Source organism: Crocodylus siamensis, chromosome 2 (genome assembly GCF_052110815.1).
Source record: "Crocodylus siamensis isolate JL-2025a chromosome 2, ASM5211081v1, whole genome shotgun sequence".
In the NCBI taxonomy this organism is placed as follows: domain Eukaryota; kingdom Metazoa; phylum Chordata; order Crocodylia; family Crocodylidae; genus Crocodylus; species Crocodylus siamensis.
Window position 1 is genome coordinate 218,950,140 of NC_143396.1, and position 16,698 is coordinate 218,966,837.

At 48.6% G+C, this 16,698-nt stretch overlaps 1 protein-coding gene across 1 annotated transcript in view; it reads left to right on the forward strand.

The window, feature by feature from the left end:
* MAPK8IP1 (mitogen-activated protein kinase 8 interacting protein 1) overlaps positions 1 to 16,698 on the forward strand; it is a 60,449-nt gene that overhangs the window by 4,087 nt on the left and 39,664 nt on the right. Inside the window, exon 2 of the mRNA XM_090033005.1 lies at positions 14,281 to 14,386. Coding sequence (XP_089889131.1) covers positions 14,281 to 14,386 — 106 coding nt within the window. The remainder of the gene's footprint in view (positions 1 to 14,280; positions 14,387 to 16,698) is intronic.

The following is a 16,698-nucleotide window of genomic DNA, read 5'->3' on the forward strand; positions in this document are numbered from 1 at the left end:
AGAATCATAGAAAATTAGGGTTGAAAGGGACCTCAAGAGGTCATCTAGTCCAACCCCAGCTAGATCACCCTAACCAAGGTGGGCCTTAAAAATCCCCAGGAATGGAGATTCCACCACCTCTCTAGGTAACCTGTTCCAGTGCTTCATCCTCCTCCTAGTGTGAAAGTTTTTCCTAACATCCAACTTAAACTTCCCTTGCTGCAACTTGAGACCATTGCTCCTTGTTTTGTCATCTGCCACCACTGAGAACAGTCTAGCTCCATCCTCTTTTGAATGTCCCTTCAGGTAATTGAAGGCTATAATATCCCCTCTCAGTCTTTTCTTCTCCAAACTAAATAAGCCCAGTTCCCTCAGCCTCTTCTCAGAAATCAAGTCCCCCAGCCCCCTCATCATTTTTGTTGCCCTCCACTGGGCTCTTTCCAATTTGTCCATGCCCTTTCTGTAGTTTGGGTCCCAAAATTGAACACAGTACTCCAGATGTGGCCTTACCAGTGCGGAATAGAGGGGAAGGATCACTTCCTTCGATCTACTGCTAACACACCTACTAATGCAGCCCAGTATGCCATTAGCCTTTTTGGCAACAAGGACACACTGTTGGCTCATATTCAGCTTATTGTCCACCGTAACCCCAAGTCATTTTCTGCAGAGCTGCTGCCCAGCCAGTCATCCCCCAGGCTATACTGGTGCATGGGATTATTCTATCCTAAGTGCAGGACTTCTCACTTGTCCTTATTGAACCTTATGAGATATCTTTTAGTCCAATCCTCCAATTTGTCCAGTGCTCTAAATCCTAGCCCTACCCCCCAGTAAATCTACTGCTCTCCCCAGCTTGGTGTTATCTGCAAACTTGCTGAGGGGGCACACTATGCCATCTTCCAGGTTGTTGATGAAAATATTATACAAAACTGGCACACCATTGATACTGGCTGCCAACTAGATATTGAGCCATTGAACCTGATGATTAAGCCAGTTTTCTATCCACCTGACAGTCCATTCATCCCAACCACACTTCATTAGCTTGCCTGAGATAATTTTGTGGGAGACAGTTTCAAAAGCCTTGTTAAAATCAAGGTATACCACATCCACTGGTCTCCCTGCATCAACAGAGCAATCATCTCATCATAAAAGGCAATCAAGTTGGTCAGGCATGACCTGCCCTTGGTGAATCCATGCTGACTGTTCTTAATCACCTTCTTCTCCTTAAAGCAAACAGGTGCCTGCCACAAAATAGCAGCTATATCATAGCCATGAATTTTGGGCAATTCTGATGCAACAAGGCTCACAAACAACTGGTTGTTTGACTTTCATGCCATCAGAACAATTTTGATGATGGTGCAAAGGCACTGTCTATTTCCAGCCAGAAATGCTTCCTGCCCCTCTCCATACTTTCTAAATAAGCAGATGTCTACAGAGCATAATGCAACCCAAGCTAACCCTTAGTGACCTAGCTCAAGTACTGGAAGCACTTCATACATGCTAGCATAGCACTCCTCCTAGGTTAATTGAACCTCCTGAGAAGCAGGGTATATTAGCCTGGGCAGAAAGACATGGTATACTACTTCCAGTAGACAACCTGGCTTGGATATCCACACTGCACTGCATTGGGCCATGTAAACCTACCCTAAATGATACTTCCAGCTGCAGCACATAGGCTTCACTGTGCCTGCTGATGTTCTGTGACAGCACTGGGCTGGCTCTAAGGTGGTGCAGGAGCAGGACTAGAGTGGCATGGGACCATAGAGACTACGCTGAGAACCCACCAATTTTTTACAGAAGGTTTCACACAAAAGCTGTTTACCAGTGCTCATCTTTTGCTGAAACAGGAATGAGGCTTGCATTGGGGAAGAGCAGACAGTGGTGGGGACAAATGGAAGACACTTCACCTGAATGGTGTTATTGGTCTATAAGGTGCAAATCTATATTACATTCTTCCTCAGGAGATTAGACATTTGAGCCTCAACACAAGAGGAGGAGGGGGTTGTAAAGTATTACTGGATGGTAGTGGCTGATTGTCCTGATTCTGTCCAATCCTCCACCTTGCATTAACACCTCTGCAATAAACCATTCTGATTTCACTGGATGTATGCCCTCTTTGAACGCATGTAAAACAACTACATGAGGTGCAGAGCAGCACTACTTCTGTCCCCATCCTCAGCAGTGATTGGGGCTGAGAAGGAAAATGAAGGGGTTATTCATAATTCCCTGTAGCAATCTGCAAGCATATCACTCCGTGCTCCAAGTCAGATACAACTTGCAAGTTAGCAGGATTGGGCTTGTCCAGTTCATAGGTGGGAGATGCCTCTAGAAAACCTACAGGAAGTAGTGTTAAGGACACAACCAAAGGGGTTGGTGAATGATATAGGCCTGTCAGGATCACTTCTTGGCTCTGGTGCAGCCTCTTCCAGTTTCCCAAATAAAGGGAAATAGCATTAGCCTAAATGATGAGATAGGAGGGCTCCTGAGGAAGCTAGATGCCAGAGGGACTATTTGCATTGGTCAGGGAAGTGGAAAGAGGGAGAGAAGATGGCACTATCCACAACAAAAGTGGTTGGGCTGCATTCCTGCTAGAAAGGCTTTTAAAGAGAGGAAAAGTCTCTAGGGAAAGCGGCCTCTCCATTGCGGAAGCTTGGGGGACTGTCCTCAGTCCATGGCACAGGGCTCAATATCCCCCTCTTTCTATGTGCTATATGGGCTGGGGTTTGAGTAACCAACTCAGGGGCAATTGGCAGGCTATTAGAGGTGGGCCCCACATTGGCTTTAATGCTATATGAACCAGAGACCTTTCCAAGGGGGAGGTTTGTCTTCACTTCAAGCAAAAGAGCTTCTGAGGGCCAAGAGGTGATCCCAGAAAGTCTGAAACATCCACCACCCCCTCTAATTGTACCTTGTCCTGCAGTGATGGAGAGCAGGACCTGGGGCTCAACCACCACAGCATTTTCCTCGGAATTAGTACTATGGCCAGTGACTCAGCTTAGGGCTGAGAGCTGCTGGCTTTCAAATGGAATATCAGACTAAGGCCCTGACTGCTTCTGGGTATGAGAGATCCACCAGCACTTTGTAAAAGCTGCAGTATTTTTTCTACTGCCCTGTCCAAAATCCAGATCAGGGTCCCCTAAGTTTCCCTCTGCAGGTTCAGACAGATGATAAACTATTTTTTCCTCCCTGTCCTTACTTGCATAGCACTGTTATTTGGCTGTTAATCAGGTCTCACTGCAGATGTGACTATATTAAAGTGATAGATAAAGTGATTGTTATATATTAGCACATTTGTGAAAAGCATGTGAATGTTATTAAGGTGCAGTTTTTAACACTAGCTTTGCTCACTGAGCTCCGCCACTTTTGAGGTGCTGAGGAAGCCGGGGATCTCACCTGCAAGTGGGCACATGCTCAGGGGGTTGTCCTGCCTCTAGGAAGTCACCAGTGTGGGAAGTTCCTGCTGAATGTAGTATCGCTGATACCTGGGAGGCCAATCCCCTTGTTAATGAGATGATCTCTCCATCCCCCCTGGGACCTGAAGCATTTGCTGGAAGTGACCTAGCCATCTTCTGTCTGCCTTCTGCTGTTGCAAAGGGTTTAAGTGCACTCAAGAGATTTTAATGACTTTGTCCAGGTCACTGGGGCTCCTTAAGGGGCTGAAGGAGGGAAGGGGATGTGGAGCAGCCCAGTTTAAAGTGCATAAGTACCATGGACAGCAGTGTCACTTCCAGAATTTTAAGCTAGAATCAACCCTCTGCTTTTGTGGGATCCCTGCCATGGTTTTATCAATGTTCCTCTCTCTGGAGCTGCAGCACCCTTGGCTGTGCTAGCCCTGGACATTTCAAGTTGTGAGGTCCAATGCTGCAGGACTTTTTGTAACATACACATGTACCAGCTAGGATGAGGACAGATTGGAGAGTAGGTAGGGGTATTACTAGCGCCCTCCTGAGATTTGATTGTCAGCTAAAACCCTTGAATCTCATAAATATGTTGATGGGTACAGTCTTGAGCCATGAAATAATACCAAGAGTTAGGATACAATGGGTGATCAAGCTAGCAAAGCAACCCCTTTGACTATAGCAATGTACTCATATGAAAACTACCTGCTGAAATTATAAACACCCCTTTCACCTCTCCCCTCTGCAGCTATACACAGGGATATAGAAAGGGATGCATTCTCTTCACACTTCATGAAAGAAATATTTATATGAGCAACCTAGACCAGACCAAGATGCAACTGACACTCTCTCCAAAGGCTTCCATGCAATCAGTAGCAGGAGCAAATGCCTGACCAAGCAGAAGGCTGTGTGAAAGAAGATTTCATAGATTTCATAGACATTAGGGCTGGAAGGGACCTCAGGAGATCATTGAGTCCAGCCCCCTGCCCAAAGGGCAGGAAGTCAGCTGGGTTCATAGGATCCCAGCAAGATAAGCATCCAATTTACTCTTGAAGGTGTTCAATGTAGGTGCTTGAACCACCTCCACTGGCAGACTGTTCCAGACCTTGGGGGCTCGGACAGTAAAGAAATTCTTCCTTATGTCCAGCTTGAAACGGTCTTGCAGGAGTTTGTGACCATTCGACCTCGTCATCCCTTGGGGCGCTCTGGTGAACAGACATTCCCCCAGATCCTGGTGTTCACCCCTGATAAACTTATAGGTGGCCATCAGATCACCCCTGAGCCTGCGCTTTTCCAGGCTAAAGAGTCCCATGGCTCTCAGCCTGTCATCGTAAGATCTGTTTTCCTGACCTCTGATCATACGCGTGGCTCTCCTCTGGACTCTCTCAAGCTTCTCCACATCCTTTTTGAATTGTGGAGCCCAAAACTGGATGCAGTACTCCAGCTGCGGCCTCACCAAGGCCGAGTACAAGGAGAGAATGATGTCCCGGGATTTGCTCGAGAAGCATCTATGGATGCACCCCAGCATTTTGGTCGCTTTACTAGCCGCAGCATCGCATTGCAGGCTCATGTTCATCTTGTGGTCAATGATGACCCCCAAGTCTCTTTCTTCTGTAGTGCTAACCAATGTAGCACTGCTGAGCCTATAAAGATGCTGCAGGTTTTTCCTCCCAAGGTGGAGAATCTTGCATTTATCGGTGTTAAACACCATGAGGTTCTCGTCTGCCCATTTGCTGAGCTTGTCCAGGTCAGCCTGGATCACCCGCCTATCTTCTGGCGTGGATGCTTTGCCCCAAAGTTTGGTGTCATCAGTGAACTTGGCCAGTCCACTCCTGACTCCAATGTCCACATCGTTAATGAAGATGTTGAACAGTATGGGTCCCAGGACAGAGCCTTGAGGGACCCCACTGGTCACGGGGCACCATGATGAGTGACTGCCATCAATCACAACCCTCTGGGTCCAACCACGAAGCCAATTTCCCAGCCAGCAGATCATGGTGGGGCCAAGGCCACAACTGGGCAGTTTGGCCAAGAGGTGATCATGGGATACCAGATCAAAAGCTTTTTTGAAGTCAAGATATATGACATCAATCTCTTCTTCCTTGTCCAGGTGATAGGTCACCTGGTCATAGAAGGAAATGAGATTGGTCAAACAAGACCTACCCGCAACAAACCCATGCTGGCTGTCCCTTAGGATGTTAGCCTGGGCCAGTCCATCAAGGATGGCCTCCTTAATAAACTTTTCTAGGATCTTCCCCAGGATAGAAGTCAGGCTAATGGGCCTGTAGTTAGCCGGATCCACTCTCCTCCCTTTCTTGAAGATCGGCACCACATTGGCCTTCTTCCAGTCTTCGGGCACTACACCAGAGCGCCAGGAGTTTTCAAAGATCCGTGCCAGGGGCTGGGCTATGACGCTCGCCAGCTCCTTGAGTACCCTGGGGTGCAGATTGTCAGGGCCAGCTGACTTGAAGGTATCCAGCTTCTCAAGGTGTTCCTTCACGAGGTCAGCATTTATGGAGGGTAGGGGATCCCCATCACCTGGATCTCCCTGTCCCATAGCAGGCATGGGCATCCCGTGTGACTGATGAAAGACTGACGCAAAGTACCTATTTAATAGGTTGACTTTTTCCTGGGCGTCAGTTGTCAGTTGCCCCATCTGGTTTAGCAGGGGTCCAACATTGCCCTTGCTTTTCCTCCGGCTCCCCACATATCTGAAAAAGGACTTTTTGTTGTCCTTGATGGCTGAAGCTAGTTGGAGTTCAGTTGCAGCCTTGGCTTTCCTGGTTTGGTCCCTGCAGGACCGGACCAGCGCGGAGTAATCCTCCTTGGAGGTGAATCCCGTCCTCCATCCTTTGTAGGCTTTCCTTTTTAGCTGCAGGAGGTCCGCTAGGTCTCTGGAGAGCCAGGGGGGCTGCTGTGCCTTCTTGCTGCCTTTCCTCCGTGTTGGAAGAGATTTAGCTTGTGCACTGAGGATCGCTTCCTTGAGAAGCAACCACTCTTCTTGAACTCCCATCTCCCTGGGGTCATGGTCCCTGAGAGCCTGACCGACTAGCCTCTTGAGCTTATCAAAGTCGGCTTTTCTGAAGTCAAGGACTTCTGTGTTGCTGACTGACTTGCCAGCTTTACGGCAGATGGTGAAGGTGATCAGCTCGTGGTCGCTGTCACCCAACTTCCCATCAATCACTAGGTCGCCGATTAGGTCGTCCCCCGTAGCCAGTACCAGGTCGAGCAGCGCTTTGCCTCTTGTTGGCCCATAGACTTCTTGAGTCAGGTAGAGGTCATCCACGCACGAGAGAAAGCTTTGCGCCCGCTCAGATTTAGCTGAGTGATCCTCCCAGGAGATGTCCAGGTAATTGAAGTCACCCATGACAACCAATGTCCTGGAGCAAGCGGCCTCAGTCAGTTCCCGGGCGAACTCCTGGTCAAGCTCAGGACTTTGAGTGGGAGGTCTGTAGTAGACTCCCACCGTTGTGTCCCCTGTGCCGAATTCCCCACGAATTTTTACCCAGAGGGTCTCTAGCTGTCCATGCTGGTCGCCAACATCAGCTTGGGGCAAAGAGGAAGGGGGCAAACTCAGAAGGAAATTTTAAGGGCACTTGAGCAAGCAGAGTATGCTCTCAAGAGACAGGAATGTCAAGCCTCCACATGCTAATTACTTCTGTTTCTCCAAGATTCAATGCATCTCACATCCCATCAAGTCTGGATGGGGACACACCAGTTTACCTTGGCTCTTACTCCTCACCAATTGTTCTGGCAGTTGACAAACACGCTATGCATAATTATCATCTGTGTCACAAATACTGAGCCTTGCTCCCTTCATGGGCACTTTGGGGACCAGCAGCAGCTCACCTGTCCCTCACCTTGGTGTGATCTCTATCTGTCCCTTACCTGGCTTCTACTGCAACTCCAGGTCCTGGCCTGGCTTTTCTTTCACTCACCCTCTGCCAGCCTGCTGTTCTGCCCTTGGCTTTTGCCAAGTCTTACTTGTCCAGGAGCCCATCCTCAGGCCCTGACTTCTCCCTGCCCAAAGATTTCATTTTTACTCTGTATTTTCTTATTCTGGGTCCAGCCTAGCCCTGCATCAAACCCTGCCCATGTTCTGGGCCTGGCTTATCCCTGTGCCAAGGCCTACCAAGCCCCTTTTGAGCTCTGTGCCTCAGTTTCTCAACTTCTACCATGAACAAAGTCTTTTTTTTACATTGCAAAGAGGCTGTGTGTGAGAGCATTTGCACAGCACTAGAGAGCAGAATGTTTTATATAAACTGTAAGCATTAGTTTTATTAGCAAAGCATGAAAGATCTTGCCTGGGGCCAGTAGGGAGCTTCTCCAGAAAAGTGCCTCCAGCTTGACCAGAATATTTTTCTAGCCCTTATGATTGTGAAGGTTTTCCAAATGCAACCCAGGCATGGCATAGCATGAAGGCATCTACCTGAGTCTGCAGACAGATGGCACCAGTACTTCTGCTGCTTCAGGTAAAAACTAACCAGAGTCTAATTGGCTTTTATGGCAGCTTTTCAGATCCTTATGGAGAGCAGTGAACCATAAGGGGATGTGTTTCACTCTGTGGATATTTGTGAGGCTCTGAGCAGCAAAAACGGGGGTACAAGGGAGGAAGATAAAATGGAGGTGGGCAATGAAGATCTATACCCACAGCAGCTGTGGGGTTCTTGAGCAGAAGGAGGGACCCTTCCATCCATCCAACAGATGAGGGGACTTCAGAGGTATCAGACATCTACAAGGATGCAGTGCTGATAGGAGAGATGGAGCACTCCATATCCTTATCAACAATCTGAAAGATCATAACAAATATAACTAGTAAGGTTTGCAGGTGGCACAACAATTGGTGGAGTGATAAGTAAAAGCACTTCAGCTCCATAAAGCAATTGGGATCACTTATTGTACTGAATTCTATTGAGCATCATGCATTTTAATACAACAGAGTCACATATCTAGGAGGTCATACTTTGGGGATGGAGGATTGTATCCTGGAAACCAGTTGCTCTGAAAAGACTCAGGGGTCAGAATGGATAATCCACTGATCAGTATGATGCAGTTTCTAAGACAGCAAATGTGCTATTTGGATGCATATGCAAAGACTCTTGAGTAGAAGTCAAAGGCTGAAAGGTGTTATTACCACTATATAAGACAGGGGTAGGCAACATTTTTTCACTGGAGTGACAAAAAAAACACAATGTCTACCTTGGAAGGTGCCGGAGTGCTGACATGCCAGAGCCCGGAGCAGCTGTTTGCAGCCTCCCACCTGCAACCAGCCCACAGAGCCCAGTCTGCTTGCAACAGGGCTTGCAGCCTCCCAGCCGCCTGCTGAGAGCAGCCTGGGTTCTGTGGCTGGCAGCAGCTGCTTAGAGCCCGGGCTGGCAGTGGTGGGCCAAGCAAAATGGCCTTGCTTGCCATGCTCGGCACGTGTGCCGGGGGTTGCTGACCCCTGATATAAGACATTAGCAAGACTGTCAGTGAATGCTGGGTCCATTTTTGGTGTCCACATTTTAAAAAGGATGTTGACAAGCTGGAAACAGTTCAAAAAAGAGCTACAAGAATTATTCAAAACCTGGGAAATTTGTGTTGCAGTGAGAGGCTAAAGAAACTTAATGTAGTTAACATAGCTTATCAAAGAGAAGGTTCACAGGCGATTTGATAACCATCTTAATCACTTCCCTGGAGAGGTGATATCTGATGGCGCAGGGATTTTTATCTGACTAGGCATAAGCAACATCCAGTGGTTGGAAGCTGAAGCTGGACATGCCTAGTCTAGAAATAAGGGCAAAATGTTGACAGTGAAGATAATTCACAACTTACCTAGGGAATGTGATGGTTTTTCTATGCTTTGAGGTCTTTACTTGAAGCTTGGTGTTTCTGGGAGATTTGCTTTAGTCCAACCACAGTTATGGGTTTGATGCAGAAATCACTTGGTGAAGGCTTATGACCTGTGTTACTCAGGGAGCCAGACTAGTTGTTTAGAATGGCCTTATTTAAATCTATGAAAAGTAGGTTTCAGAGAAAGGTACGTGAGAGGGGTCCCAGAACCCTCCCCTGCTACCAGAGTTGGAAAGAGAGTTGGCTTCTCTCTAGACAGTGAGGCTCAAGCTTTGAGCTTGACAGGTTTAGACCTCAGAAATATCATCAGATGTCTCAGAGCAAGGAGTTTGAGAGGTGGAAGGAAAAAAATACTACATAGAAAAAGGAGGAGCAATAAGGAAAAGCAGAAGCTGACACAGAAAGCAGGAAGAGATGCATTGTTATCTAAGAAAAGAGCTGAGGGAAGTACAGTAAGGCCAAGAAGAGAGCAAAAGTGCAGTTAATCCCAAGGAGATGAAGCCAGTTAGCTAAAAGGCTGTTAAATAGAAAGTTTATCAGCAACACCTTGTGGTTCAGGGTAGCCCACAATGAAAAGTGCTCATGGCTTGTTTCCCTGAAGCAGGTGGTGGGTTTGAAGATGGGGGAGGGGGCTGGGCAGGTGCTCTCTCCTGTGATTAGTACACTTGGACTCTGCTTTGGGTTGATGTTTTTCAGCTTATTGCTTTTCTTGCAACAGGGTCTTGGAAGTGCAGAGAGCTCACTGGGAGCCAGGGTTTTGCCAGCCTTGAGGTGCATTGCTTTGTGAGGGGCTTGGGGCACAGTACCCCTAACCAGGTTTCCTGCTGGGACACTCAGGTGGGGTGGCTTTGCCTTGCTCCTAAGCTTGAGGGATTTAACTTTTAAAGAACATAGTGGCTGTTGCTGCTCTTCTGACTTCCTTCCACTCTTCTAAAGGCCTGAAATGAAACCAGCCTTACCCCCTGGTCTGGGGCAAGGCAGTTATGCTCACAACTGTACTGTGCCCAAAGCTATACATTTGGTCTATCAGAGGGAAGAGGCATGTGAAGGGGCATACCTCCACGGTGCCCTGGGCAGACACTTATATGCATTTCTGAATGCTGTGCTGGCCCTTTAAATGTCTTTATGTACATGAAGCAGACAGTTCTCTCACTTGCAAATAAAAGCAGCCGAACATCCCATTCCCACTGGGGAGTGTGGCCTCTGGAAGAGGTTGGCTGGAGCCCTGAGCTGTAACTCACTAGAATGGGCAGGGACATTGCAAGGGCAGAGGAAGGTGGCTGAGCAGAGCTGGTATCATTGGTATGGTAACTTGATTCCCATTTCCCCAGGCAGCAGGTGATGGGTGAAGCAGGAGCTGCTATTGATTAGGAGCCAGGCTGGCTGGCTGGCTGAGAGAATCCACATCCCAGGCAGAGCGCAGGGCCTGGCACCATCTCAGATCTAGAGGCTATTTTTTTTTCCCCAAGACAGCTGATTCCATCTATTTTTAATGAGCTCCCCTAGATTGCGCAGTGGGGAGAGGAGACAGCAGCACAGGCAGCCACAGGCTCTGAGCTGGGGCAGGCTGAGGGGCTACACACATACCCTGCCTGGCTCCTCCTCTCCCTGGGGGGAAACTTCCTTGGACTGTGTTGCTGAAGCCCCAAGGAAGGGGTTCCTTCTAAATGCATCTGGCTTTGAAAATGGAGTCGAGCACAGAAGAGGAAAGCTGGCTGGAGGATCAGTGGGAGAAATGGTAGGGACCTGGCTGGGACCGGGGAGTGTGTGTGGGATGGGTGGGGGGAACTTCTCTGCAGGTTTATATGGAAAAGACAGGAGCAGCCCAGCATCTCTGGGTTTATCCCTTCCCTCTGCCTGCATAGCAGGAGAGCACTTGGCACAGACCAAGGTGCAAAGTTTATCAGCTACGCATGCAGCTGAAGGGTGTTTGAGTACAGAGGACACCAAAGTAGCCTGGACTGCTGGACCCTCCCCATCAGTGTCAGTTCAGGGTCCATGTACTGGCAGTCCCTCAGTGGCTGAAGCATTGAGGCAGAAGTGCTTGTTGGCAAAGTGTGTTTTTTAACATTTTTAAACAGAAAGGAGGTGGAAGAGCAAAAGCAGGGGCCGGAGGGGAAAGAGGCTAATAGGGAAGCCTCACTGGGGAAAAGAAGCTTCTTGGGGAGCAGCTTGAAGTTTGCAGTGTCCCCAGGGGTTGACCCAAACCCTGTATGTCCCAGTGCCAGGCACAGAGGGTTCACTGCAGCAAACAGCCTTCTGTATGCAGGCCTGTGCTTTGCCTGCAGAGGCGGTCCCTGGGGAGGGGGAGTTGCCCCGTGTCTGCTCTTCCACCATCCCACTGGGTAGTGGGGGGGTGCTGCTGAGAATCCAGTCCTGCAGGGCTCTGAGACCTTCCCAAGAAGCTGCTGATCTTGTAAGTAGCCCACTTGGTTTAGCTCCAAAGAGGTCTCTCTCCTTCTCTCTTTCTTTCTTTCTTTCTCGGGCAGGGCCCTGACAGATGGCAGTGTATGAGATAATGAGCATTAGTGGCATTTCCTGTCTGACCCCACTGACCCATGTAACCAGAGAAGAAATCGATTTCCACTCTGAAAGACCACCGTTAGTGTCTTTTTCCTTCCCCCACTTCTTGATGGAGGGGCCAGCAGTAGGGGAATGCAGGGCCTGATTCACCCTTGCCTGGTACCGAAAGCATTGCCTCCACTCCAGTTCCTGCCTGTTCTGTGCAGACAGGCACAAGACAGGGCAAGGTGGCACCTTAGAGACTAACTCATTCAGGGAGGCATAAGCTTTCATAGGCAGCAGCTTACTTTGCCAGATGCTAATGGCTTTTCTCCTTTGCCCTTCACCAAGATGGACCCTCCTCCATTGCCCTGCTGGGCACTGGTAGGAGGCTGCGTATCAGAGGGGGAGTGGAAGGGGGCTGGATTCTATGAGGACAGACTCCCTGGTAAGCTTATTACCCTGTTCTCCCCACACCTCTGCTTCACTGTGCCTGGTTCTGCAAGAGTGGACCGAGCACAAGGTGATCTTTCCTTCTCTTCACACCATCCTTTCCCTTGCGGTTTTTAGCAGCAGGGGGACAGGTGTTTGTTCCCAGCTACACTGGTGTTTCCGGGGAACTCATCAAGGATGTGATTAGATGGTTTTCTGGCCTTGCAACTCTGGGCATTCCAGGGAACTCACAAGGTGTTAAGAAGTTCTCTTGACCATGGCTGCTGCTGGAGCATCCATGAGCAACGGGGATCTAAAATCTAGATGAAGGGCATGGATCATGTAAGGCATCCCCTCATCCTTCTCCACTTACATTACCTGGAACTCTGACCAGTCCCTATTCTGCTCTTCAACATCCATATCCTTTGCTTCTGTTTCTCTCTCTCTCTCTTTCTCTCTCTTCTGCTGTCTGAAAACCTTGTGCCAGCTGGATCCAGAGACTGGCTATGAAAATGATCTGTGCAATGAAAAAGAACAGATTTCTGCCCTGTCTACCCATCCACAATTTTCACTTGCTTAATTAAACTGTTTTGAAAATGATTTGACATTTAAACTGGTGCATACCCTTGTGCAGACACTCTTTCACTTTATACTCCTGAAGCATAAACTGTTTTTTCTACCATATCATGCTGAACCACAAGAATCTACTTGTGGTTCCTAAATCACACTGAAGTGTGTACACACAAAGCAGCATCAGTGGTTCCTAAATCAGTGTAAAACCTCACCTGTAGTTATAACTGTGCCAACTGGTATGGAGACAAGGTCTGAGACTGTTTAGTTTTGAGAGTTGATGAATATGGAGACATTCTAAATAATGACTGCTTTACAGCAGAGAAACTGGGAGTTCCTATCCACAGTCTGAGAATATAATGGGGCATGTAATTAAATGGAGGGGCAGCAAGTTTAGCACTGCTGAAAGGAAATACTTTTTAAACCACGTAAAATTTGTGTGTGGAACTGACTGCCACAAAATACACCTGCAGCCCAGAGCATCAGAAGGTTTGACCCTAAAGTGGATAAAGAGAACATCAGTAGTGTTATTAGAAGGGAATGAAAATAAAGGGAAATACTTAAACACTCTTACTTTTGGACTCCCAGATGTTAGGAGAAAACGTCCTCTGTGGGCAGGCTGCTCCATAAATCTCTGTGTAGATATCTACTACCTTTCTGTTGAAGGATTTAGCATTTGTCACTGACAGAGGCCACTGGTCCATCAGTTCTGGGCTACCAATGCCTTTGTTCTTTATATAAGGTCTTGACCCTAGAAGGTTAATTCTCTGGTCCTGCCCAGCTGTGCATTGGTGGGGACAGGGACAGGTGAAAGTATGTTCTTCCTGTCCCACCTCTGCCCTACTTTCACTCCAGTCACCTCTTGCCTTGTTTTTTTATAGTGGATGGTTACTACTTGGTCCTAGCAGAATTGTGTATGGTAGCTTTCATTCTCCCTGGAGACCACAAGGCCCTGTCAGGAGACTGTGGGAACTCAAAGTCACCATTGGCCTGGCTGTGTCTCTAAGCTTCTGATCAGATGCCAGTACAGTGTACCCCACACCAGAGCATATGGAAGGGGTACACTGGTACAGTTCCCCACCAATATGCTTTCAGAGGTGGCTTCCTAGGCCCTGCTGATGAAGAGTGTTTGGGCATTAAAGTGCAGCAAACTCTAGGAAAGCGGGGATCCCCCAGGCTTGCCATGCTTTGACTGGATCAGAACCTGGCACTGAAGGAGGGGCAAAGCTACCAGGGAGGGACCTTCATCCTGCTCTCCTACCCCAGTTACGCTGCTGCCTGCTGGCATGTACCCAGTTCCATCACCTGCAGTTAGCCCAGGGCTAGGGAATGTGGTACTGCCTAGCAGAGCCAGCTGTGGGTGCCTTGAGAAGAGGTTATGGTAATGACCCCTTCTTTCTCTCAGCTACACATTGCATAACACTGGTTAACGTACCCAACTAGGATCCCCATGGCCTGAGGCCCTGACAGTTCCCCCCCAAATTGTCTCCACTGCCCAGACAGCACTGAGGGCATTTCCCAACAGATCAGATCTGTTTGGCAGTAACTCCATGATCTTTGTCTCCACCAGGCTCACCCACGATATCAGCCTTGAGGAGTTTGAGGATGAAGATCTCTCTGAAATCACCGATGAGTGTGGAATCAGTCTGCATTGTAAGGACAGCCTGGCTTCCCGGGTAAGCACACTGACTTCCCCTGCAGATGCTGGAGGTGGGAGAAAGGCAGAGAATATCCCACAAGGAGCTAGATTCCCAGGAGGAGCCACGTCATCCACTCTCATTCTGAATGTAACTAGCCTGACCATTGGAAACTGCAGGTCCCTGCTTGCTTGGACCAAGATGGAGCTTAGCAACTGGGATGTGAAACATCCATAGGCTGCATCTGTGTGAGGCATGAGGCTGCAGCAGGCTGTGCTGTGGAATATTGTGGACCCGATGCAGACCCTTTACCCTCCTGGCTGTCCCTCCCTCTGTCACTTGTGCTGATGCCATTTCTTCCCTACATGATGACCCTTCCTTCTCCTTCAACACCAACACAAAACTCCATTTTCTCCACGCTCAGTCAGAGGGAGCTCACACTCTGTCTGACTCTTCCACACTTCCTTTTACTCCCCAGGCCGCCTCCTACCACAAACACCTTAAAATATACTGCATGTAGAGCCACTGCAGAAAAACTGTACACTTCTGGCTGATACCCTTGTGATTCTAAGCTCTAGCATTCTCTATCTGCAATACCATGCCTGGGACTCCTGTTACTGTGCTTTCTTGTCACCACAGGCGATGGACTGTGAAGCAGAAGGCCAGGGGCCAGTAAGCTGTTGGGAACAGGCACGAGGACTCTATTCATGGAATAAGGCATTATTTAGCTGCTCCCCCCCTGCCCCCCAAGAGCTTGCCAAAGACAGGAGCCTGATTCCATGCAATTGCCATACTAGAACTGGTCAAAAGTTGGGGGGCAGGATTTCAGTAAGTGGGATTTGAAGGGACAGAGAATATGACAGACAGTGGAATAAGAACACAGGACTTGTCACCCTGACTAAGATCAGCCCTCCTAGTGTGGTATCCTGTCTCTAAAATCGCTCAGACTGGCTTCTGAGGAAGGTTTGAGAAACGCAGAACAGGACAATTATGGAATCCCCTGTTCAGAGCAGAAGTTCCCCCAATACCTCATTGGATAGTACTTAGCTTGTGTCTCCCAATGCAGGGGCATTTGTGCCTTAGATGTTCCTAAACCCTGAGTAATGTAGCTTTGGATGTTCCCATTATCCCTTTACATATTCATTCTTCAAAAGTTCCCAGTATATGGGCAGAGTGACAGAGCAGTTACAGGCAAGTGAAGGGGCCAGGGGCAGGAATGGAGGTTGGGAAGAGTAATCTTCTGTGGGGTATAGAATAGGGAGCTGAGGTGATGGAGAATACGGAGCCAGTAGGAATACTTATGTTCTCATTCGTAGTGGGCAGTAACAGGACAGTCTTCATAGAGAAGGCCTGGACTGCACTGATGCTTGACTCTGGATTTCCATTTTCTGCTGACAAAGCAACTTAGCCAGAGTCTGGTAAAGCTGCCTGAGATTCAGTCAATACTGGAGTGATGGAGGATGGGAAAGGACAAACAACATCAGAGGATGTATCAGCCTCCTTCCTGACTACCACAGCAGCAGTAGCCAAGAGCAGTCTGTATTGCCTGCACTCTTTATATACAGAGCACAGTGTTCCCTTTATCTGGGCCTGGGACCATGTCCTGCTGTGATGGTACTGTCCCAGCGCATTCTGCATGAGCATCACCTCTGGAGCATGTGGGTCCTGAAGCTGGTGCAGAAGGCAGTTGTTGTCTGCTTATGCACCAGGACTTTGCTGGGAGTATGCATAGACTGCTCCTGGAGGATCTACACTGGGTGGAGATTAGTTTCCAATTAGTGTATGAGGTGTTGATCTGGACCCTTCAGGCCCTAAAGGCCAGATTTGCAATGGCATTTAGTGCTGAAGACAGAGGGATTTTCAAAAATGCTTTGGAGCTTCCCCTGCCTGTGCACATTTGTGAACCTCCCTAGGTAGCTCCTGGCAGCTTTAGTCAATTAAATGCCTACATGTACATGGCCCCAAAGGGTTGTGGGCCTGATTATCTGAGCCCCACCACTCTTCATGGTGTCCTGTGGCAGCTGAAAATTGCTGACCTGTCTGAGCTGTGAACTTCTGTCAGGGGATTAGCACCCTTCAGCTGTGAAGCTGATACCTTCCCTTCCCTCTGGGCCTGAGGCAGCCCTTGCCATCTGACCATCAAGCTATGTTGAAAGGCTCAGGTGCAACTCTCAGGGAAGAAGGTTTGATAGCATTGCTGATGGTGTGTCTGATGGATGAGGCAAGGGATTTCCCTGTTCATCAGGGATTAGACCTGAACATTGTGTCAGCCCCTGGACGCAGCAAAACAGGTGTGATATGAAAGCTCCAATAACCCACTTCCTGAAGCAGGAATGTGTGTCAGGTGGAAC